Source organism: Epinephelus fuscoguttatus, linkage group LG6 (genome assembly GCF_011397635.1).
Source record: "Epinephelus fuscoguttatus linkage group LG6, E.fuscoguttatus.final_Chr_v1".
Taxonomy (NCBI): domain Eukaryota; kingdom Metazoa; phylum Chordata; class Actinopteri; order Perciformes; family Serranidae; genus Epinephelus; species Epinephelus fuscoguttatus.
Window position 1 is genome coordinate 30,561,671 of NC_064757.1, and position 24,915 is coordinate 30,586,585.

At 43.0% G+C, this 24,915-nt stretch overlaps 1 protein-coding gene across 2 annotated transcripts in view; it reads left to right on the forward strand.

The window, feature by feature from the left end:
• The window catches only part of sema6a (sema domain, transmembrane domain (TM), and cytoplasmic domain, (semaphorin) 6A), a 131,920-nt gene that overhangs the window by 79,447 nt on the left and 27,558 nt on the right, over nt 1-24,915 (forward strand). For both annotated transcript variants that reach the window (XM_049578184.1, XM_049578185.1), the window contains exons 7-15: nt 5,116-5,206; nt 7,369-7,488; nt 8,000-8,088; nt 11,679-11,896; nt 15,194-15,325; nt 17,123-17,278; nt 20,461-20,634; nt 22,316-22,456; nt 22,588-22,665. In XM_049578184.1, the coding sequence (XP_049434141.1) occupies nt 5,116-5,206; nt 7,369-7,488; nt 8,000-8,088; nt 11,679-11,896; nt 15,194-15,325; nt 17,123-17,278; nt 20,461-20,634; nt 22,316-22,456; nt 22,588-22,665 (1,199 nt within the window). The remainder of the gene's footprint in view (nt 1-5,115; nt 5,207-7,368; nt 7,489-7,999; nt 8,089-11,678; nt 11,897-15,193; nt 15,326-17,122; nt 17,279-20,460; nt 20,635-22,315; nt 22,457-22,587; nt 22,666-24,915) is intronic.

A 24,915-nucleotide genomic window follows, 5' to 3' on the forward strand; every position in this document is an offset into this window, starting at 1 on the left:
TAGCTTCATCTCGTTATCCGCCCCTCACCTTGTTGGTACTGTCAACACAAACACTTACACACGCATGCATGCTTACAGAAAAAACACAGACAGACACCTTGGCAGCCATGGCACAGTCCTCTCCCTGGGCACCACACAACACCCTACTCCCTTCTTCTATTCATCCTCCCTCCCTCCTCCTCCTCCTCTCCTGCCAGCCTTAATTCCTCTCCCCCTCCATTGCTCCCACCACTCCGCCATCTTTCCCTCTGTTGCTTTCTCCCTCTGTCACTCCCTTGCTGTGTTGTAATAATAAACACCCCATCCAGCTGGGCTGATATATGACTGGAGTCAGTTTCATCGCCTGTTGCCGGGCGATGCCGGGGGAATCAGTGGGGAGGCTTGGAGGCAGTGGGTCCCAGGTGATGCGTCCTCGACTTGATACTGGTGGACTGAGGTGCACTGGGAAATTTCATCTGTGCCGAGTCTTTGCGTTTGAATTATGATTAAAGCACACAGAGGAATTTATTGTAATCAACAGGGTGAAAATACACCCACACATTCCTTTTTTATACAACAGCTTTTCTAGAGGATTTACATAACATCCATTACAAAGAAAGACAATAGCATACAGCGTAAAAGGTAATTAGTTATTTGATCCATTTATTGTCATTTAGTCTAATGTTTGTTCGGCATTCTTGTTCTAAAAGATCAATCATTGTAGGAGCTGAAGCGCCAGATAAATGAGGTTCTTCCACAGTTGGTTGGAAAAACACAATTCTTTCAACAGCTGCAACGACTCCAGTTCCGTGCTCTCCTGTAAAAGGTGGTCAGGGAATGGGTTCATCCTCCCAGGGCTTAGAAACAGGTTGCAGAGAAATGGGCCATGACTATTAATCTCCCAGGGAGATGTGTCCTTGTTTGGTTTACACAACCGCTCCTGGCCCAGGTGTGAACTCATGCACTTGACCTTTATAGATGAAGAAGGTTGTGCAGGTGGAAATATGGTTTGCATACAAAGAAATGTGTGGGGATTAAATTCAGCTGCAAACTGTGGGATACCAAACTGAAAGTGTATAAACATGCCGGGATTTTATTTTTTTTGTTTATTATGATTAATCTGTCTGTGACTACATTTTCTGACACCAACAATCAGGACAAAACCATTAACCAGGTCAGTGTATCCTCATACAACCGCTTGTATGATATCCTGTATCCGATATCCTATAAAATGATTCTGATGATGTTGAATCAAAATGCACTGACAGTGGTTTGTATGATATCTAACTAATTACTAACCTATGAATGGCACTGTCATGTTACATACTTAAAGTAAAGTAAAGTTATGTAGATGTTGGAAGACAGTCATGGTTGGTTGTAACGTTACATACTGTTGAAGAAATTTCAGAGCTGATGATTTAATAGAAGAGAATCACAAGTGTAACACTGTGTATGCCGTCCAGAGATTCTGAGGGTGTCCTTGCCCAGTTCTTGCATTTAACCCAAACAGTATTCCCTTGCGAGTTACTCCACGTTACCAAATAAGGTTATTCTGTTCCGATCTATGGCTATGTGAAGTTTCTATTGGTTGGCGCCAAATCATCTCGACTGTTTCTTACAAAACTCTTGTCTGTTGAGCCTAGAGCACAGGGCAATCTCTCACCACTTAACCTTGGGAGCTATGGCAACAAAGCCGACTAGGCACCCTTATCTGGGTAGTTGTACTCCCTCCGCCACAACTGGGAGAGGATAGATGGAGTGCGTTTGTAACAAAGGTAAAGTAGCCTGGCCTCGAGGCCTCTTTAGGCCTTCTGCTGACCCGTTACCTTGAGCATACCTGTCATCCATGTCCTTTTAATGACCGAGGCTAAAGGCTGCAACTCAACAAAATTCCTCCCCATGTACTTAATGTAAAGTTAGATAGGTTAGGTACAGGAAAACAATAATGGTTGGGTATCATCATACTCGTACTTAATTTAACATTACGTAAGTTAGGTTTGAGAAAGTAAAGCTATGTAGGTTAGGTATAGGAAAAGAAACACAGTAGGGAGTCAAAAAGTGACGACGTGCTTTAAAATAACTCTGAGTTCACTCGGTTCACTCGAACACTGGTGTCCTGGGGGAAGGTCTTGTGTTACTTTGACCCATCTACCACCCACACCATCCTCCATACACTCACATTATGCTTTATATACAACTTCTTTCTTTACTCCAGTCAGTGCAATGGTTCCTGGATTGCAGTTTATATAGGACTTCTTGTGCATTATTTTTCTTGGGTGTACATACAATCTAGGTAAACCACCAAGATTATTTTAAAATCGCTGTTGTCACGGAAAATTAGATTTCTTTCCTATGATACAAGCAAGAACAAATTCAAGCCAACAGTCAGTAAATGGGACAGTGGCTCAGTTTACCCTGAGTTTGTCCTCAGTCAGACTTCATGAATCCCTCAGCAATGATAAATAAAGCCCATAAAAGAGTCTTCATCCAAACAACAGAGACACAGAAGCAGAACGTGTCCCTCACCCTGAGTGCTGAAGCCAATGCTGAACCAATTATAACGCTCCTGATGGGCATGTTTTGGATCTACATTGTGTTTGTCGAATTAATTAGCGTATAGCCTATGGAAAGCACCGTTGAGCTGTTGTAGTAATTAATTCATAGATACACTGCACCCTGAGCCAAGGTTACTGTACATTTGTTAAGTTACAGTAAATCCCAACAGTGTGTTGTTAAGGCAGTGCTGACGAAGTGTGACAGCGCTGTGGTGCCTTTCCCATTACTTTGAATTGTGCTCCTACAAAGCTGAAGCACTTCTTTCTTTTTTGCAGTGAGTGGAGTTGACAGCGTAATAAGGTTTGCCTGGTAAACAAGGTAAAAAAAAAAAAAAATCCATCTGGCTGTTTAAACATCAAATTTCTTTATGGTAATGTTTAAAAATGTTGTGGTTGCGCGTGGCAGTTTTATGGATTGCTATAGCCCGTTTCTAAAATATTGGATATTGCTTTGGACAAGGCTTAGAGCATGCAAGTGAGCACACCCGGCTGTTGTTTCTCCACTCATGCCAACCTGACAGGAGACTGGAGTTGTACGTGTATCAGTGGCCGGGCTGGGAGTGTCTTCCTCTGTTCAAAAGGCAGGAATAGATCAGTGACAGCCAGCCAAGCCCAGTAGACAGAGGTCACTGCCTCGGTGAAATCAACTGAGGAGACAGAGGGGTGGGGGTAGCTGCTGTGGCGTGAGAGATATGCGAGTGTGTGTTTGTGATGTGTCAGAGAAGGAGGGACTGTTTGTGTTAGGTGGCTGACACAGAAGCTGCTGACGTTTCAAGCTTAGCTGAGTTACCCCGTCGCTCTGTGCACCCAGACGCTCTGATTCAGTGGACGCACCTGACCTTCAACCACTCGCATCCCTTATGATTAACTCAACCCAATCTATAATTACAGTCTCTCCTGTCTAATAACAATATATATCTTCAAACCGGCACGCCTCCATATATTATCATGCTATAATTTCTGAAGGAACAGAAGGAACGAGAAATCGAGAAATGCACTGGTGCTGCTGCTGCTGGTTCTGTGTTTGTTGTAAAAGGTCACTTGTAATTTTCCCTGCCAAATCAGCCTCAACAATTTCTCTGGCAGGCTTTTCCAGCATTGCGCCGGAGTGTGTGTGACCTTTTTAGTGGGCAGATGATAACCGTTTCCGCCGAGACAGGAATAGAAAACAAAATGACCTGTTTAGAGACCAGAAAGGGCGGCGTAAGCAGTTTGCAGCCTTGGCAAGCTACGCTCTTCTTTGTCAAGAGAGAGGGAGGGAGAAAGTGAGGAAGCGAGGAAGTAGAGTAGAGATAGAAACAGAGATAGAGAAGAAAAATGACTATGTATTGTAAACTAGGAAAACAGTGTGTTCAGTAATCTTCCCTGACCTCGGCCTCTGGCCAGTGCAGCATGGCTTTTCTTCCCTCCTCTCTTGAGTGTGTGTGTGTGTGTGTGTGTGTGTGTAAGTGTGCATCGCTGGTGTTTATCTGGGGTGAGAGTGTCCTTAGGCATGCTGGGGTAGACAAGCCATCCCATGGTGGGATGTTACTGACCTTTCACCCACATCTGATCCTCTGCCATGCCCTGTCAATTGCACTGCAACCAAACTGGGCGCAAAACAAGAAAATCTTGTCTAAATTCCAGTTCACAGAGATCATCCCACTAAGCTCTAAACTACACCGGTGGTGCTTCTTAAACAATGGACGAGGCCTTAAATAGCACATGGAAATGGGACTTGTGAGTGAGTGAATGACAAAATTAGCAGTAAGTTTGGATAAACTACACACCCAGTGCTAAGAAAAGCCATATTTTCCATTGTCTAGGTGCAGAATTAAAACTAGAATTTCTCCTGAAATGTATCAGGGAACAAGTCTTGCCCAAGGAAAAGCTCAGCACAAGACAGAGTATAAAATAATGACTACTGTATGATATACTATTTAAAAACATCTGTGGTTAAGTAAAAAATTCTCACGTTCCCCGCTCAAGGCCATGTGCTCACCCACTTTTACTCTGCCCATTTATTTCGTCTTCACAGCAAAAGCACAAACTTAAAGAATCAGGGTGGGAAAGCACAGCAGAACATGGGTTAAAGATCCGTCTTGAGGGTTGTTAAAACTCTTCTTTAACACCACTGTAGTTGAAGGATAAAGCATGGCAGGAGGAAGCAAACCACATCCACCCATGCTGTGGAACATGTTGATGTGGAAAATGTCAGTTTTTGGTAATCTCCCTCCATGACAGTTTCCCAGATACTCCCAGATGGGCTGCTTTGACAGCTCTCCGAACAACACCAGAGTGGCATCCACGGGATATTAGTTCAGGTCGGAGTCAGATGGACACACTCCTGGGCTGGGTACCACAGCTTTTTTGTGACAATTTTATTGTGACTCACACCACATTTCTACACTTCAACACAGTATTTTTTTTTAGCAGTGCTTTCAGAGTGTCATTGTTTTGACATTTGAGCTCATTTCTCATTTTCCTCCAACTGTGAGACAATATTTCCTGTCTGAGTTGTATTTCAAGACCATTGTTTTGTTTGACAACACTAGATTGTCTTGACCCCTCTGTTGACCTTTCACCTCGTTTGTGACCCTAGATGGACACCCTGGAGGCTCTGGGAGAGGAAATCAGTGGGATGGCACGCTGTCCATATGATGCCAAGCATGCCAATGTTGCCCTCTTTGCTGGTAAGATCAAATGCATCTTCACTAATGTCAGTGTTGTTTAATTTTGCTTCGATAGCCCGACACCAATTAGTCAGTAACTAATCACCAATTAACAATTTATTTTAAAGAAAAAAAAAATGACATGAAATACAAGAGGCCTTTCCTTTCCCCCAACGCTCCATTGAATCAGTGAGATAACACCAAATTTCTTAACACTATGCATTTAGAGTTGGTGAAATTTTAAAGTTTTGTGATGTAAATGTTCTGCCTTTTCTTTTACTTTGTACTGGCTTTGCTGACACACAGTTAGCTAGCTGCATTAACATACGGAAACAGAGTGCCCACTGCCCACCCTCTGGTTTCCAGTAGTTAGCCTTAGCCACTCCGGACTGCATATGTTGATTACAATGGTAATGCCGTCCTGGTGGCGGGATGCCGTTATCGTGGATATATGAAGGCCACCCTTAGGTCCTCTCCCAGGTCCCCCCGATGAATAAGCGCCTACATTTTGGGCCACAAAACCGCTTTAGCATTGTTAACTATGTTAGCACTACTAACTGTGATGACACTCCTAACAGTGCTAACAGAGCTAACATAGTTAACAAACAGGTAAATCAAAATTGAGTTACTTACTTACTGGGTCGACCGAGGGAGACTAGAGGGTGTACACAATACTTCCACAGCAATGCTGCTGGGTCAGGGAGAATTGCCAAATGACGTAGATCCTACACCAAACAGTTGCAAAATTAACCTATAGACTGACCGACATGCATAACTGGTCAAAAATTTTAACCTTTGACATCCCTTGGCCATCTGTATATGTCAAATGATCAGTTTGCTTGTCTGTATTTGAAGTACTTGATACTTGATGTCATCACTGTGATTTTCAAGTCCTCTCCTGCAGCTTAACATGACAGAAACTCAAGTTTCCATGAGGTGAAAATAGATGAAGTATGTGTGATAGTACTACCACTCACTGACTGCCATGAGGCAAAAACATTCATCCTAATTTTCTCCTATCTGCATGTATTAAACATTGGAACACGTTTGAGCTAGATGGGAAAGTTGAGTCTATTTGAGCGAGGGGATTAGTTGTGGTTGTATTTAATATTGTTCTTAATACCCTGCGGTTTATTCTGATGGCAATACTCCGACAACATGTCAAGAATGAAAGCTGGGTCTGTGTTACATGCGCTAGAGCAATTCGTTGAACTCGAGGCCACATTTGCTCTGTGTCAGGAATTCGCTGCTTTTCAGAGCCCTTTGGAAACACATCAATGGTATTGTGGTAACGGCAAAAGCAGAATCATCTTTCTCTCGCTTTTATTGCACTTTTCTGTCGTCCTCTTTATCTCTCGTTCACTTTCTTTCGAAATGCACAAGATTTAAATAAGTCACAAACTGATGGGATCAGAATGAGTCAGCTTTCCGTTGGCGGAGTGAGATACTTCTGATGCAACGGACCCGCACACTGCTAAAGACATTCAGTCCCCATTCATATTTGCTGTGAAGCGATTTATGGCAGTATTGATGAGCTGTCCCTGCCTGTTTAAAGCTGAGGAGGAGAGTAAACGCCTTGCTTGACCAGTTAATGTGTAGCAGAGCTGCTTGGAAGGAGCTGGAAGCACTGAGTAATCAAGAGGGTTCCTCTGACTGCTATCCTTTCAATTATGTAGTTTGAGTTTCCACTGTGGTTATAGCCAAGGCAGGCTGAGGTCATGCTGGTGGTGGATTGTGTTTGTGGAGCATGTGTGTGTGTACATATGTGCAGGCATGTGTGTGACTGCGGGTTTCTGTGGGGCTTTAAGACTGTGCGTATGCATGTAGGGCGTCACTGTTTGTTTGTGCTTTTGAAGTGTGTTTGCGAGAGTGAGCAATTACAAATGTGCAACATGTTTAAGTGTGTGTAGAGCCTTGTTTGTTGTCCATCAGAGAGTCTCTTCAGTGTGTGTGATTCATTCATTTTCCAGGTCTGAGCCATCTGAAACATTTTTGTGTATCCAGCCACAGAGAGCAGGAATCTCTGAGTGGCTTTTTGCATTTTTCTTTTGACTGAACTTTCCTCTCTTCACCTTTTTCTCATCCTTTATCACTCTCTCTTTCATTCTCTCCTCATTCTTCTGCCCTCTCCATCTCTGTCTTCCCCTCTTATTGCTCTTTCCGTCTCTGTGTTCCCTCTCCAGATGGCAAGCTGTACTCGGCCACCGTAACAGACTTTCTAGCGATTGATGCGGTCATCTATCGTAGCCTAGGAGACAGCCCGACTCTGCGCACTGTCAAACACGACTCCAAATGGCTGAAAGGTGAGTGGTGGGGACACACAAACACAAAGTCTCCGTGGTTGGAAAGCGCCAAGCTGACTGACAAGTTAGAAAACAAACTTGTGTTTTGACATGCTTGCTTGACCATGTGTTTGTGATTTATGATTTGTGTATATGTGCTGCTGTGTATGAATATAGGTATGAAGAGCAGGAGCACTTATGCTAATGTTGCACGCTCTGTTTGACACAGTCGTTTTGCCAACCTGCCCTGGTAGAGTTGATGTAGCCAGGAAATTGCTCTGCCCTGGGGAGAAACAAGCACAAGTCCAGCCTGTCAAAACTCAATAGAGAGATCCCTCTCTCCTTGCATGCAAAGTGTTTCGCTGATATGATGGATGATAGATTGAGGCACTCAAGGCTCACAGTCGGCGCTTTTCTGCATAATATGACAGAAATTCCGGCTGTTTACTGTGAAATATGGTGTCAGAACTGTTTTGTCACGTTAAAAACGTCACTTTGACTCATATTTTGTTTTATTTTTTCCCTCCTGCAGAGCCCTACTTTGTTCAGGCAGTCGATTACGGAGACTTCATCTACTTCTTCTTTCGGGAAATTGCTATGGAGTACAACACAATGGGGAAGGTAAGTACAGGCCCTATTCTCCTGCTATTGTTTGAACCATAATCAGAGGTGACTTCCTATTTACCGGGAGAATCGGGAAACGCCTGAGGAAACTAACAGGATATGGGTGTATCACATAACTGGAAGAAGGCTTTCAGGAGCTGTAAAGTGGCCAAACATTTTCCAGTAACAGATAAACATTGGGCAGGATGCAGGACCTAAAATAGATCCAAAAAGAAAAATCTGTGGATGTCTGGAGATCCCATTTTGAAATATAAATATACCGCTTGAATTGCACGTCCGCATCCGTCCGGCAATGCTCCCATTTGACCTATCGTCTGAATGTTTCCCAGGAGGAATTCCACCTGAGTGTCTCTGAAGAAATGAGACGGAGTGGAAGAGAAAAGGTTGAAGGAGAAACAGGCTCTCCTCAGGTGTTACAGTAACGGGCATTTTTCTATTAATCTTCTCAATTCAGTTTCGGACTCTGAAAGGGTTTAATTGGATACCAGGTAGGAGAAAATCCGTTATGGAAATGAATCGCTCAATATGTATTCTTCTGAATAAATTAAAGGAAACACACAAGAGAGGGTGAGAAAGAGAGGGGACAAGAACAGAGCGGAGGTAACGAGAAACACAGAAATAATGGATTCTCTGCCAGAAGTGACAGGCATGTGTTATACGAGCATGAATACAGATCAGGCCTCTCAATCTGCTGGGTGTTTTGAAAGCAATGTCAGTATAATTATGCGTGTGGTGGTGGAACTGATGGTGCAGAGAGCAATTTAACATTTAGTGAATGATATCTCTTCATTATTATAAAGTAGATTGGCCTTCCCTGACAATGTAAGCAGTCATTTGTGCTTTATGGCAAATTGATCAATCTGCTGTGGCAGGTTTGTGTTTGCTTTGGTTTTAATGTTGGATTGTTACATTGTTATCTGGAAAATGCAGAATGATAAATATTTCATTACACAAGTCAATTAACAAGCCTTGGGTGAGGTGTTTGCTCGGTGTGAGTGATCTGTGTATTTGTGCTTTGTTTATGTGAGTGTGTGTGCAGGTAAAACACAGATAAGCCAGTGTTCGGCTATCTTTAACAAGTAGAAATGTGAGAAACTGAACTGCTACATGTAAAGCAGACGTATTTCCACATTCAGTTTGACATTCTCACCTGTTCTGTGTAAGACTTTTTCTGTAATCTCAATGCTCTATAATCCCACAGGGAGCAGGCCCATGTTGGTGGGTGTGTTTGACAGTGTGAGTGAATGAGCATGTGTGTTTCCCGCATGCATTTTTGCATCGGCTGTGATGTATGCATGGGTGAGGGTGTGTTTATGTGTGGTTGTCTGCAGTCGCGTGTGTGTGTGCTGAGCTCTGGTTTAAATGCATGTTCGCTCCCATTCGCACTGTTTACTCTGAGGCACGGTTTCAGGTCAGGGTTAGATTTATTGCTGGTAAGTATAGTGTGACAACGACTAATTACAATACTCACTGTGTGATCTTACGGCTGGGATGTAATTACAGCGCCGGCTCCTATTTGAAGCTGTATACTTTAAATTTTCTGTTGCCAGGTGCTGACTCTTTAACAGCATATCAAACACACCAATTTACTCTTCTGTGTCTTTAATTTGCTATAAAGTGATGAAATGTTGGATTAAAACACTGTTGTGTATGTTTCCATGATTTTGGAAACAGCAGTTGAGGAAACAATTTCACTATCAGGTCCATTTAGTAGCTGTGAAGGCACTTTCAGTCAATTCAAATGATCTTCATTTTAAGTGGGAGTTTGTCCAGTTGTCATGGAAATGTTCAGCCTTAAAATGAAAAAATAACTTTCGTCATATTTGCTTAATCTGTCACTATATTCTGACAGTAGTACACGAGACATATTGCTGCTCGTCCACACGCTGCACCGACAACAGCAGCGTACATTGCAAAGACAAATAAACAAAAGAAGACCAACAATGAAAAGCAGGCATAAAAGAAAGCCAGAGCTAAAATGAGATAAACATTGGAGTAGCTCAGGTGGAGAGAGCTGCATGACCTGAAAGAATTCAAAACCAATGCCGGCTTGAGTATGCTCTAACTCTTTCTTTTATGCTTGCTTTTCATCCTCTGTCTTCTTTTGTTTGGTTGTCTTTGCAGTGTACGCAGTTTTTGGCAAAACAAGGATGGGCAGTTTTTGTGTTGCTTGTGGTTGTTTCTCAGCCATTGTGTTTGCAAAGCTCCTAAAGCCGTGCACTGAAGATACTGAGCTTGACTGAGCGATGGTACGTGTCTTTTTTTTTAAAATTTTTGTTGCATCACTTCTCCGTGGGCTGTCTGCTCCTGGAATTCAAACCGGACCAACATAGCGGCTCGTATGAAAACATTCTCAAATATTAAGAAGTTCACCAAAATGTGTTTCTAAAAACAGGCGAGAAATAAGCCATGCAGCTGCTGACTTTGAATCTGCCGTCCTTTTAGATTGGCACTGATTAATATAAAAGTTTTCTGGGAGTTTCCAGTGCACTTATCACCCCTGATTTGCATAATATAGCCCAGCCAGTACCAGAATGCATTGCATGGCTGCTTACATAGACAATGAATGGGGTTTTTTAATCATTCTTTAGTATGAAAATGACTCTGTATACAGTTTAGACACATGGTTGGCGAGCAATTGTTCAATTATTGACACTGCATTAGAGACTCCTCCTGGCTTTGATTGGTTGTTTTCTGTCAGGTGTACTACTGTGAAGATAAAGCAGCAGTTTCAGCATATATAACAGATTACCCACTTAACCTTGACAGACCTCTCACCCATGCTGGTGTAAAAGCTTTAAAGTAGCATGGATGATACAGTGTTGTCAAAAGGTCCAGAACAGGTACTAAATTGGGGTGAGACTGTTTCTCAATGTAATATCCTCATTAAAATGCCCAGTGAGAAATTAAAGGTGTAGAGTTTGCTGGGTATAAAAACATGTTTTATATAGGAAATCATGGCCCTATTATGCTTACAACCTTTAACATAAAACTCGAAGAGGCTCTTCAGATGCATAAATGGAACTATTTCATATCCAAAAGATGACAAAGTGTGAAACAAAGTGCTTTGGTCGCAGTTTTGTTAAACCAACGCCTGACCCTAAAGGGGAGCTGACATCAAAGTCTGTTTACAGGTCTTGGGGAGCACTACTGCACATGTGAAAATAAGTTGTGTAAAGCCTTGGTACACAAAAAAATTAAGAAATTACCTCAAGTGATGTCGCTTGAGGAAACACTGGTTGAAAATGAAAAACTTCTAGTGGTGGAGTTAGACAGCAGTGAGCTTTCCAGAACTCTGTACTCTGCTCCTCATCTTTGCTGAAGGTTAGCAGCCTTACGAGCCCACTTGAATCTCCGACTGAACTGTTGGCAGGCGAGTTACATTGTGGGTAATGTAGGTGCCAGGTTTTGTCGAAGAAGATGTTCTGCTGCACCAGTTTTGATCATTGTCTTTTAAGCAGTCCATCTTGAGTCTGACACTGTTATAGGAGTGCAATGAGAGACTGCAGACATGACACAGATAACTGTTTATGTAAATCTCAGAGCTACTCATCTCAATGTAACGTCTCAACTATGTGTCCCGTCAGGTGGTGTTTCCTCGGGTGGCCAGGGTTTGTAAGAACGACCGCGGCGGCTCACCCCGTGTCCTGGAGAAGCAGTGGACCTCATTTCTCAAGTCTCGCCTAAACTGCTCCATCCCCGGTGACTCCCACTTCTACTTCAACATCCTGCAGGCCGTGACAGATGTCATCCACATCAATGGAAGAGACGTGGTGATGGCAACCTTCTCCACACCGTACAACAGGTAACTAAGGAATGGAGTATTAAATAAAGCTTTGAGAAATCAGCACCTTAAGAGGTTTGAGGGCAGCAACAGATGGAAGTGATTTGAGGTTATTTTAATCAGCTATCTTCTTTTCCTTCGTCTCAAATGAGTTCACGTGTGTCAACAACTGTTTTGCACTTTCCATTTATTAACCCGATCATCTTTCTCGGTTTGATGCTTTTAAAAATGCCCTCAATTCATCAACATTATGACAGTCTGACCTTTGTTAATGTTATTAGCGTGTGCCCCCGCTGTGCCTCTTGGCAACATGTAATTCCAGAGACTACTGGGTCAACATTTACATCCTCTGTCAAAACAGTTGTGCTGCCCTTTTGACATGCAGGTGTTTAATCATATTTTCCCCTTTTTACAATTCATATTCCGAGCTGCTTTCATATTCATAGGCAGGGGGAGTTGTTATCTAAATTGAAAATTACCACAAAGCCATAGAGCTTGGCTGATAGCTCGCACATATTGTAATTTTCCATTTTATGGCTGCTTTTTAGCAGATAAGACAATTGCTTGTGACAATGCAATTGAGCATGGTTAATGGACATTAAAACCCAATGAAGCAGTGCCTCTGAAAATTTCTATAAGCGCTGGTTTTGATCCTGGCATTAATTTTCCATTTCATAGTCAGGGGGTGAAATTAGAGGGAGCACATTCAGACTGTAGGCACTAGCACTCAGGGTTTGTGCCGTTTAATTGTCTGTCTGTCTGGTTGGGTTGTTACCTGGCCCAGTCGCTCGCTAACTGGCTGGCTCGCTCACCATCTATCTGCCTTGTTAGCAGCCTGATATAAACAAGCATATGACTGTCTGACTTTCTGTACATATCCAATACAGTGGGCAATTACTGTAATTTAGCAGCTAAGCCAAGAATTAACAACTCCCTGACCTTGCGCTCTATAATACCGCCCTTGTGTATTCTGTCTCCCCGATGTCTCCATGAGTTTAACCCATGATGCAACAGCTAGAAAATCCAGCCAGCCTAGAGACATTTCTCTTTTAAAAGGATAAACAATTCCTAGTTTGAAATCGAATTTATGAGCGCAGATGCTTGAAAAATGGAGAAGTGACTCAGCAATTTGCTATGCATTGATTCCTCACAGACGGAAAGAGGCCAGTGGGTCCGCTGCTATCACAAGACGGGTGTTTTTCCCCTTAAATGACTGGCAATAAGATAATCTGTTGTCTGTATTTCTTGCTCAACAGTGGACTTGTGATGAACTTTGATGCCTTGAGGCCTCTGGGGAAACCCAGTGTTGGAGGGAAAGGTTAGGGAATGTGTGTCCTCATGAGGCTCAACAGGCCCAGACACTATAGCTCATAGACTATTCAATGCAATAACATTGCCAGAGGTGGGGGACTCAAGTCAGACTTGAGTTGCAAATTTAAGGACTTGAGACCTGCTTGGATAACAATGATAAAAGACTCGACTTGAGACTTGAGTTAGATTTGAGACCAAACATGAAAGGATTTGACCTTTCTTGATTGTCTGCATTTCTAGATAGTGAGAAGTTACATTTTGTTTTTGCGACATCATTGAGTAATTTCTAGTGCAATGCGCCCATACCTGGCAACCTATAGCACACAGCAGACCAGCAGAGGCCACCGTACGAGGCAGCTTTCATAGAGGGGGTTAGTCCTATAATAACAAAATTTGGATTCAAGGGTTATGTTGTCAATGAAGGGGGTAAGAAGAGAACAATTGTATGTACTGTTTGTAGGACAGAAATTAGCGACACGACAACCACAATATCCAACTTGATTCATCACTACTATCTTATTCATTTGTTGTATGGTGAAATGTTATATAGAAAGCTAATGTATGACCAGATCATCAGACTTTCATATCTGACTTACAGCTTGCTTGACCTAAGCAATGATCTGACTCATCTGGCTTGACTTATAGCAGGGCTTCGAATTGACTGGCTTGAATCTCACCACAGTAACTTGGGACTTCCTTGAGACTTGAAGGTTAAGACCAAGCAGCAACCTCCCAGGTTGACAAATGAAGCCAATGCAGAAGAGGCAATAACTGCAGCTTATCGAATGTCCATTGGAGTCTGGCTCCAAAACAGAATAAATCCCCACAGACTCCTATGTTGAAATGCCTTTACAGCAGAAATAAGTATGTTTACAGCCATTTACAAAAAGACTGTGGTCTCTACAGATAATTTCAACATTCTGAAAACTATGGGGGATGGATTTTTTTTTAAACTCACCCATTTACATTTTATTAAGGCCCTAAAGTTACCACTTTTACACTACCTCTTAAAGGTGGAATTTTCATGCCGTAATGTCGCCTCGCTGTTCTGTATAAAAGGCACAATTGCGGAATGGGAGGACAGAGTTGTCTCGCCTTTAAGGTGGTATCGAAAGAATTAACATCACCAAAACAACCTCGCATAAACGGAAAATACGAATTGGATTATGGGTGGCACAGGTGTGACATTTTGCTGATGAATTACGAGTGTGACCCACTGCGGGAGATTTAAAAAGCAGCTGATAGCAGTTAGCAGCTAACTTAAAGAAAGAAGAAAAGCGGACACCTGGTAAAAAAAATAAGGTCCAGGAACTTCTTTACCTTCAAGCACACCTATCTGAAATCACACACTGGAGTGGTATGATGCTGCCGTCAATTTGGTTCTCTGTAAAAATGCAAAGACGAAAAGAAGCGAATTTATAGTAGTCCTATAGAGCGATCTCTGTGTCAAGAGGGCGTAAGAGTTAGATCCACCCCTCGCTCGTCCACAGCTCCTCCCTACTGTCCAAATATGGTCACTTCTGGCTTCAGAAAGCCAAGACATGGACTGTCAAAATGCTGCACTCGAGGGTTCAAAATGGCACAAACCAATGGGTGATGTAATGGTAGCTACGTCCAGACTATGGTTAAGACTTAAGACTTGCTTGTGACCATATACCTCTGGTATATGGACTTGGAATTAGAACAATTAATTAGCGCTATTTAGAGAAATGGAGGAAACTGCAAAGTCTTTGTTAAATAAGTGTGGATAAAGAACTTGACACCTCTTATTTTCGTTATCTGGCAAAAACCTCGACAGCATGGAAAACTTGACTGTATCACCCAGTGTGAGCATGCAACAGCTTAAATGAGCCATTCTCGAGGGATTTAACCCTTCTGAAAGGGGATTGTAAGTCCATGTTTCTGTCTCTTGGTGATAGTCCAGACTTGGCAAGGTGTTTCTTTGATATGTTTAGTTGAGAGGATTGTTTGTATGAGGTTTTTTTGTGTGTGTGTGTGTCATGGCAGTATTCCAGGCTCAGCGGTGTGTGCCTATGACATGGCGGAGGTGGCCAACACGTTCACAGGGCGTTTCAAAGAGCAGAAATCCCCAGACTCCACCTGGACGCCTTTTCCTGAAGAGAAGGTTCCCAAGCCAAGGTACAACAGCAGTTAATTAACCACAGCACACTCACACACACATGGGATTTAACACAGTCGCACACACGTTCAGTATAGTCACTCACACATTCTCTCCTCCTCTCTTTCTTCTCGCTCCTGGCTCACACACACACAAGATATATGGCCCCCTAATCAATGTGTGCAACTTGTTGAATTACGATGTGTTAATATCACCACACTTCAATCACACGTTACGTCAGTTTTCCATAGATCCCTGCTTTTATCTTACGTCACGTTGCGTCACACCCACATACTGTATGCACAGATATTACCTCTTTCCACAGTTGCGCCCCCCAACCCATTACCTCACCTCTCCCCCACACGCAGCTGCATCAAAGAAGGATTCAGTATCAACAAATGAAGCATGAGATCATTTTACAGATGGCTGGCTAATTCCACAAATGCACCAGCCTGATCAATCTCCCATCTATTGCTTGCTAATTAGCGCGCTAAGAGCTGCTCTCCTATCCTCCAGAAAAAAAAGCAGATTTACTACAAAGATCTGGGCCACGATAATTGTTGGTACCCTGTGTGTGTGTGTGTTCCCATATGGCTGAGAAGGCGGTTCCTCACCAGAACAGAGCCTGTCCTGTACTCTCTTTGCATTCATTAGCGTATATGTGAGAGTTTGCTCAATTAGCATGTAATTACCTGTTTGTGTTCCACAAGGTCAGGCGTTGCGAATATCCGATTGTTTCTGAAGCGATTGATGTGATTGATTTCATTTCTCATCCACTGCTGCGTTCAGACCTTTTATCTGCAGGCAAACAGACGGAGAGTTGTAACAATGCCACCTAGGTCTGGCCCCGAAGCAGACTGTTCTTCCATGTGTTAGACTCTCATACTGAATCATTTACAGATTTTTTGTATTTAAGAGATGTCTGTTTCCGTTCTGCTCTCCATATGTCCACTGACATAAATGTAGCTATGGAAAAGCAAATGTTATAGCACTTGCTGTTGCTGCCCTTTTTTTTTACAATGACAAATGGTTCTACAAATGTTGGCCCTTAATTTAACCATAAATCTGGAGGTCAATTAAACATTAGCAGCAACTGACTTGAACTCATTTGTCAAAAGAATTTTTTGTAGAAAGTGCATGGTGAATAGTTAAAGCTCTCTGTAAAGACATGGTACACATGGATGTAGGAATGCACAGAATGGCTGAAGGATTCCCTTTCTACTCATGCCTACACAACACCACTTGAAAAAAGATGAATATGCATCTCTTGAGCACACACGTATATATTTTTTAGAGTTCGGTCCTTACATGTTGACAGTGTCAGACATTCAGTGGCCAGCTGGCTAATATTTCTAGGACCTGGTGTGGATTATGTGGTGTGGCAGGGTATCAAAGACCACGCAGTAAAGGGATTTTACAAGCTCTCAGAGGTGAGATGCCTGCAAAGGGGATATGCTATCAAAAGCAGCTTCTCTTTTACAAGCAGCTCACCAACTCCCTGTAAAAGGATCAGATAGATAGAATGTCTCAGTGCTTTACCCCAAGTCCAGGGAAAAGAAGACATCTTGTGTCCTCTGCTCTGACCAAAGCCTCCTGGCATGAGAGTTTAGTAATTTAAGGCTGCACTCTCATTGATTTTAGGGAAGTAGAATTTTCTTTCGTCTATAGGAACTCTGTCCGTGAAGAATTGCTCATTCCCCCCAGAGTCAATGCAGCAGTTTTTCCTTTTGTGCTTTTTCCTCCTTCTTCTCACTACTTTTTCCTCCCCCATCATCCCTCCTCCTCACCGCCTTCCTCTTCCTCCTCTCCATTTGCAGGCCTGGCAACTGTGCTGGCACTCCATCCATGGAGAGGTACAAGGTATCCAATGAGTTCCCCGACGACACACTCAACTTCATCAAGATGCATCCTCTGATGGACGAGGCCGTCCCCTCCATTGCCAACAGGCCCTGGTTCCTCAAGACCATGGTCCGGTAAGTATTACACACTCCAAAGACTGTTGTCATGAGAGGTCTATGAGCCTCTTCAGCCCAGGACAATAATTACGTGAAGTGCTGCTTTGAGAGTCAGGCTCATTAAAACACAGTGGTACTCCACCACCAACCAGCCGCTGACCTATTTTCGCTGTAATAGAGGAAACACTGATCTACACTTTACTATCTCTCTCCCAGAGTGACCGCATAGTGACGTGATGAAGACAGAGTAAACAGTTTCTCAGTTTCTCTTTATGTGTTAGCCATTTCATATTTACACTTATAAGCCCTTATTAAGAATTCAGCTATGTTCAGCCTTTGTTGCAAATTGCCTGTTTGGACCCTCTGAGGATATTTCAAAGAGAGGATGCTGGTGAAAAGTTGTTTTTTTTTTTGTACTGATGCTGGCTTTTCTCTTGAGTTCCTGGAGTTGAGCCCATTTCCCAAAAGCCAGTGCACTGTGGCTGATGCCGTTTGATCATAAAGGTCTGTCTGGCTTTTAGCTACACTAGGCTGAGACATTTCAGCCAGCCTCTGGGGGAATACGACAGCACACTGCCATCCCATCGGCAAGGCTAAACTAGCTGACAAAGCATTTGGTAAAAAGTAAAAATCTAGCTTTTAATTTGGACCTGCTTCTGAATTGCAGCTGCTCAAGATTTAAGGTTAGGACTGCTTTCCAGACCCTTGACAGGCCTCAGTGGTGGTAACATCACTTTAAAGATGAGCTACATTAAGAATTCTTCATAGGTTCTGACAAATGCTTTGCATCGTATCACATCTTGCTGCTACTTTGCTGAGGTCTGACCTACATACCGCACTGGCTTAGTCAGAATACGAACAGCTTTCATCAAGGTTATCCCTACAATTCCCTCTGTTCATTAGTGCTCCATATCATACAGCCATATTATGAATAACACATTGTTTCCGTCTTTACATAATAAGCAATCAGACCATTTCATTTGATTTGAAATGACACCGCAGTGAACAGAGCCTTGCACGCAAGTCAGAGGTAGTTAAAAGCATTATGTAAGCATCATGAAGCCATACGGGGTGGAAGAGGAGTGAGGCCTTTTATGATATCTGTCACAGTTTTGACGTACTGTAATACCATCCTCGAGCTGAAGTCAACTGGAAAGAAAATCAGTAATAGGGTTTGATCCTTGTTACACCCTGGAGAGGACACCCCAATATCCAGCAAGAGCTTTTGCTGCAAATTTGAAAAGCTTTTCTGTCCTGAGACTTGTGCTGTGGCAGAGACCTCAGCTGGCTGGGCACAATGAATCAAATGGAGAGGGGGGGGGGGACACTCAGAAGAACCCCCTCTTGAGATTTTTATCATCCTGAATAGGAAAGACAGTGAATGTCTTGGTCCTTGAGATTGTATTATTTTTCCGAGATCAAATCCCATTGACACAGTCCTTGGAGCTGCTGTTATGGTTGAATAGATCAAAACCACAATAGACCTTCAGATTGTTGTTATTTTTGATTGGATAAAGCTGGCGACATGGAGCATTTTAAGAGATATTTAAAGGAAACAGAAGGGGAGATGGGATAACAGGATGCGTCCTTGTTGTTTTAATGGGCTCATGGTCTAAACTGTTCTCTATTGTGAAGCTGAATTTATATTTATCGCATCCAAAATAAATCCTGGTCCTTTTTTCACCCATTTTCGCAAAGAGAACCATCAGTAAAACCATTAATGAGGGTAAAAGTGGGCTTCCTAGATTTCCTGATAAGCTTTCATGTTTAATCTTTAAATCCCATCTCCTTCAATTAAAAAATCATGAAAACAAGCATTTGCATAATACACACTGATGTGCAGATATGTACCTTTCTGATAACTTTAAGAGGTTTTTGGCCCCGAAACTAATTGAAAGATGGATACTGGCATCTGTGATGCAATGAAATCAGATGGTAAAAGTAAATAGCCTCAAGAGCTATTTCTTAAAACCTGTTCTTGTTAGTTGATCACAAATAACACCCGCAAGCACAACAGGGCAACGATCCAAAACACACTGACAGGCAGGTGTCTGATTTGCTAAGTTGAATCTTCTTGGTGTGGGGATTTTTTTATTCTTTTTTAAATAATGAAATGAAAATTGAGTTTCATCCACCTGGTGCTGAAACTGTGTGATCAGCAGCTGTCAGTTAGAAAAGAAAGTAGAGCTCACAATTGTTGTCTGCTGTTTTTGTAGTGTGTTTCTTTCAGGGATGACCTGACATGCCCTATGGCAATCTGATTGAATTTCTAATGAAATAACAATCAATTAATGAGATTATTAAAACCACGTAATCTCCCCTGCTGTGCCTTATCCTGTTTGAGATACCTGACGTGAATGATGGAGGCCACATCCATTGATTGATTGATAATATAATTATTATTTGGGGAATTAAATTCAACTTTTTTTTTTAGTTGCAAGACACAAATTTAAAGAGGACCTATGATGCTTTTTCAGGTTTATAAATGCATTTTAGGTTTCTACTAGAACAAGTTCGCATGCTTAATTGTTCCAAAAACACGCTCCATTTTAGCACCTCTCTCTTTAAGCCCCCCTCCCAGAAAAGCCCAGCTTGCTATAATTGGTCTGTGCGTTTCCAGCTTTTCCATATCTTGGCGTCTCTTCACCATCATTGCAGCCCAGGGAATGACTATAACAGAGAATAGTGGCACCTCTTACTGTGAAAAATCACCAATAAAAGCTCACAGCCGGACATGTTCCAGCAGGAAAATGGTATGAAATTGGGAAGAAATTACCAGCATCGCCTACCAAAATTATATGTTTTCCTGACGTTAGCATGCAGCTTCATGTAGCAGTGCAGGCTATGTGATGGACCTCTTACAGTAGTGTGCCTGGAGCAGATGACCATATAAAGAAATCTGTCATGAGCTGATGTCAGCTTGTCTCAAAAGTAGAAAGTATCATTATTTGAAACTTTAGCCACCTTTAATATGAAAATCCAACATTGTAATATGGAAATAAGGCCCCTTTAATCTCACCCCTTTTATAAATGTGGTCCAGTAGAGAGAGCACTGTGCTGGGATAGAGTTCAAATCATTTACATTCAATCCCTGCTGGTGTTCTCCATCACCATCTGTTGCTCCTCCGATGGCAGGCACCTGACTAATTAATTGACTGATTGATTGGTTAATTAGTTTTACTTGGTATTCCTTTTTCCAGGTACCGTCTGACGCGCATCGTGGTGGACAATGAGGCCGGCCCCCATAAGAACCACACAGTGGTCTTCCTGGGATCCGAGAAAGGCATCATCCTCAAGTTCCTGGCCAACATGAACAGTGGCTTCCTCAATGATAGCCTGTTTTTGGAGGAACTCAACGTCTACAACCCGGACAAGTACGTACTGTCGGTCTTGGTGTCCGTGTGGATGTGTGAGAGGGATGAATAGAAATAGAGCAACACATGGATACAGTTGCTAAAAACAAAGGGAGGTCAGTTATTGCATATGTGTGTGTTATAGAGAGAGCGTGTGTGTGGTTTTGTTTCCAACCATCTCCAGACTCGGCCAACCCGCCAACCCACCAGCTCCATCAGTACCAGTCAGTTCCCCCGACCCAAGCTATGTAGTGAAGCCAGCCAGCCAGATGGCTACTCTATCATTTAAAAGAGTTTTATCAGGTTACACTCTGCCCAACCGCAGCTACTAAATTAAAGACGTAGACCCTAAGGCTCTGGATAACGTAGCGCTGTGGTTCCCAACCTCAGCGGAGCCCAGCTCCTCCAAAACGCTGGCTGATTAAAGGAAACACACACACACACACACACTCGCACACCGAGGTCTGTGTTTGTCTTCAGAGCCAGCCCGGGATCCCTCGCTAATACATTACACGGCTGTTCGGTGCATGTATGGATGTGAGTGCGCTCACTGGGTACAGCGGGGTGAGCGAGTTAAGCATTGTTGTGTATTTGGAGTAGAAGTGAATAAGGAAAAATCAGCCACAGTATGACCCTGCCAAAGCAAATATTTAGTTGAGAGGTAATGGATGAGGGGGAACGAATGGCAGCACAAACAGAGGAGGGAGAATGAACAGAGGAGAGAGGCCCAGAGAGGAGAGATGGAAAGAAGCACGGCGAAGAATACGTTATTGTGTTAGACAGCCGAGAAGAAGGGAAGGATAGCGATGGCATGACAGGAGGGCTTTCAAGGTTACCACTGTTTATTATCCAACATGCTTCGGCCATGTGACGAGCCGCATGGAGGGGATAAAGGGCAGGCCCCTGCCTTCTCTCCTCTCTCGTTGCTGTGTCTCCTTCTTGCCTCCTTTCTGTATCTCCTCTTCGCTGCCTCTATGGCTTGGGCCGAGCATTCGTCGGCTGCCAGCCATCTGGCTTTAGTCGCATATACAGTAAGTGACTTTGCCCGCCTGCTTCCCTGCCTGCCTGCCTGGCCCGATTGTCGTGCATTACCCAGTGTAGATGGACTCTAAGCCCTAATTGAGAGCGTTAATGCGGGACCAGAGCACTGCGAAAGGGGAGATTAAATCCCAGGAGCTGGATGGCGGGATGGAGAGAGGAATGGATGGAGAGAAGGGATAGAAAGCTTGACACGCCCAGAGGGATTAGAGTGTGTGCTCCTAGGAGGCAGAGTAGACAAAGAAGACTAGCGGGGATGGAGGAATGGAAGAATGGTGGAGTAGAGGGGGGAGGAATGGGTTAGTGTTAGTGGGTTTTACAGTTAAGTGCAGTGTTATTGCTGACTGCTCACAGTGCCCATCTGTCTGTTTATCTGTTGTATCTATATCACCCTTTCTTTATCTCTCTTTATCTCCCACTCTGTTTCTGACCCCATGTTCTCAGGTCCGGCTTTATCTCTGTTCTCCCTGACCTCACAGTTTGTCTCTCTGCTGCCACATCTTAATCTTCCTCTTTTTATCGCTTTAAATGAACTGTTAAATCTTATTTTATGGCCTCTTACATCTCTCCTCACCAACTTTTTTTAGGACTTTGTCCCTAAATAACCAGGTAGTTGATGGAAAGTCATGATAATCCATGTTTTATCCTCTTCTCTCTCCACCAGGTGCAGTATAGATGGTGTGGAGGACAAGCGCATCATCGGGATGCAGATAGACAGCAAGAGTCACGCTTTGTGGGTCGCTTTCACCTCCTGTGTGGTTAAAGTGCCACTGTCTCGCTGTGAAAGACATGGAAGATGCAAGAAGTGAGTTTGATCGTTGCACATGAAATTGTCATTGACAAACAGCAAAATGGTTTTGATTTCCTCTGATAGGGAAAAACACTATTCCACTTTACAACATGACGAGGGGCTGATTGTATGTGTGTTATACCCAGGTCTTGTATAGCCTCCAGAGACCCGTACTGTGGATGGGTGTCAGATGGCGCCTGCAAACAAGCGGTTGGCAACCCCAAGTAAGTAACATGTTAACTAAGACGATCAGTATATAGATTTTTTTCACAGAAAGAGACATTTTGTCACAATATAAGAAGCACAGGCGTAAAAAGTAAATTGAGTGATGGGTGCATCCATTTAGCTGCATGATTGGTTCTCCAAAACAAATTTGCTGTAATTTAAAATGACAGTTCACCCCCAAATCAAATTCATATTTTCCCTCTTACCTGTAGTGCTATTTATCAATCTAGGTTGCTTTGGTCTAAGTTGTGAGTGTTTGAAATATCGACCGCAGAGATGTCTGCCTTTTCTCAAACAAAATGGAACTAGATGGCACTCAGCTTGTGGTGCTTAAAGCACTGAAATATACATTTGAGAAACTCAGCAGCAGTGTCTCTTTCCAGAAATCATGACCTTGTTACTAAAGACCTTGTTCTGAGCAGTTTCATGTAGGAACTATTTTCTTTCTGCCAAACTATGCCCACCAACTGTATCACTGCACAGAAGGAAGCGTGCATACTGCTAGCACTCATGTAGCGCCACTAAGTTAGCTAATGTTTCAGTTTAGCCAAGGAGGATGCCATTATCTTGCATTGTCACAAGCACGAGCCTTTCATCTATGAGCAGATGCACACTTCTTTCTGCTTGGTGATACAGTTGGCGGGTGTGGTTTGGTAGATAGAGAATAGTTCTTACATGAAACTGCTCACAACAAGGTCTGTGGATTATCTTGGAGCACCACAAGCCGAGCGCCATCTAGTTCCATTTTAGTGGACAGAAGGCAGACATCACCACAGCGGATATTTCCAACAATCTGCAACTCACACCAAAACAATTTAGAGTGATAAATAGCACTATATGTAAGAGCAAAATATGTGTTTTTGATTTGGGGGTTAACCGTCCCTTTAAACTGCTGGCTGTAACAAAAAAGGTGCAGTCTCTGATTCTAATCCAATACATTTTTTTGTCAAATTCAGTGAATATCTCCTCATGGACCGCCAGCTGTTCGTTGTGTGTGTGCACTGAAAAAAAATCTGGTGATCATACACAGCCCTGGCTCTGTAAATGGGAAACAAACAAAGTGGCTCAGACTGAGCTACACAGCACTATGCCGGCTAATCTCCCTCGACCATGTCTCTGCACATGAGGCGCAGAGTTACACTACAATAGAGATATTACTGTAGTTTCCTAAGTAGCACTTTATGTGCCTTTAATGTGTATGTTTAGGAACATTTAGGATCTTATCAAAAGAAAAGTTTAAAATGGGAATTTACAGAGAAAGACTTCAAGAACCAGCAGCTCCTCTGATTTTGCAATTGCGTATAGCCTGTAATTACTTTGAAATCTGTGGAATTGAATCAATTTTACATTATGGGACTTCTAAAGTCAATGTTTGTCCCCCAAAGCCTGAATTAATTGTGAAAGACCTTTCATTGCAGTTACAACACAGTCATACATTGTGTTGTATAGTGAGAGAAGTAATTAATGATGCCTGTCACTTTAAAAATCCCGAGACGCACATGTGTTTTCCGAGCAACTTTTATAAAACGGTATTCCACCGTCTCTGTCATGCCTGGTGGCATTCCTCTCTCGATTTGTCGTGTCTGTGATCTTTCTAATTTTATGGTGTGTAAGTGCAATTTCCTCCAGCTGAAAGGGCTATTGGAAGGATGAATGGAAGGAAAGTGTTGTTTGCCCCAGGCTCGGGGTTGGGTACGCAGGGCTGGGGAAAGCTTGATGGTCGCGGTAACTATAATTTGTGGCTGTAGTTATGACACAGAACCAGATTATGCTTTCTGAACAAACAGCATATGGAGTTTTGTGGTGGGAAAAACATTTTACAGATGAAGTCATAACAAAAGGACCAGTGCTCCAGTGGCTATTTGACGTTGAATGAATTTGATCCCCCCTGCTGCAAAATGATTGGTCTGGCACGCCAATGCACCAAAGGCACACGTACCCACACGTACCCACAAGCACACAAAACTTGTCCTCGAAAAACACACATGGAGAACTATCCTATTATTATTCCGTAAAGCTGCAGTGGACTGCTCTGATTGAGTTTCCACTTTGGAGCTGAGGCCGACACAGAGGCATTAAAAGGGCAGATGACCTCCCTTCTTTACTGTACAATATTTCTAAGTGAGAGAGGGGGGTGGATTAGGGCCGGTAGGATCTATGGGTCCGTGGTGAGCTATTCAAAGCATTTGCCAGGCTGGACAGAAGGAGGAATGAAACGAGGGAGGGGAGAGTCAGAGGCATTTTGGTGT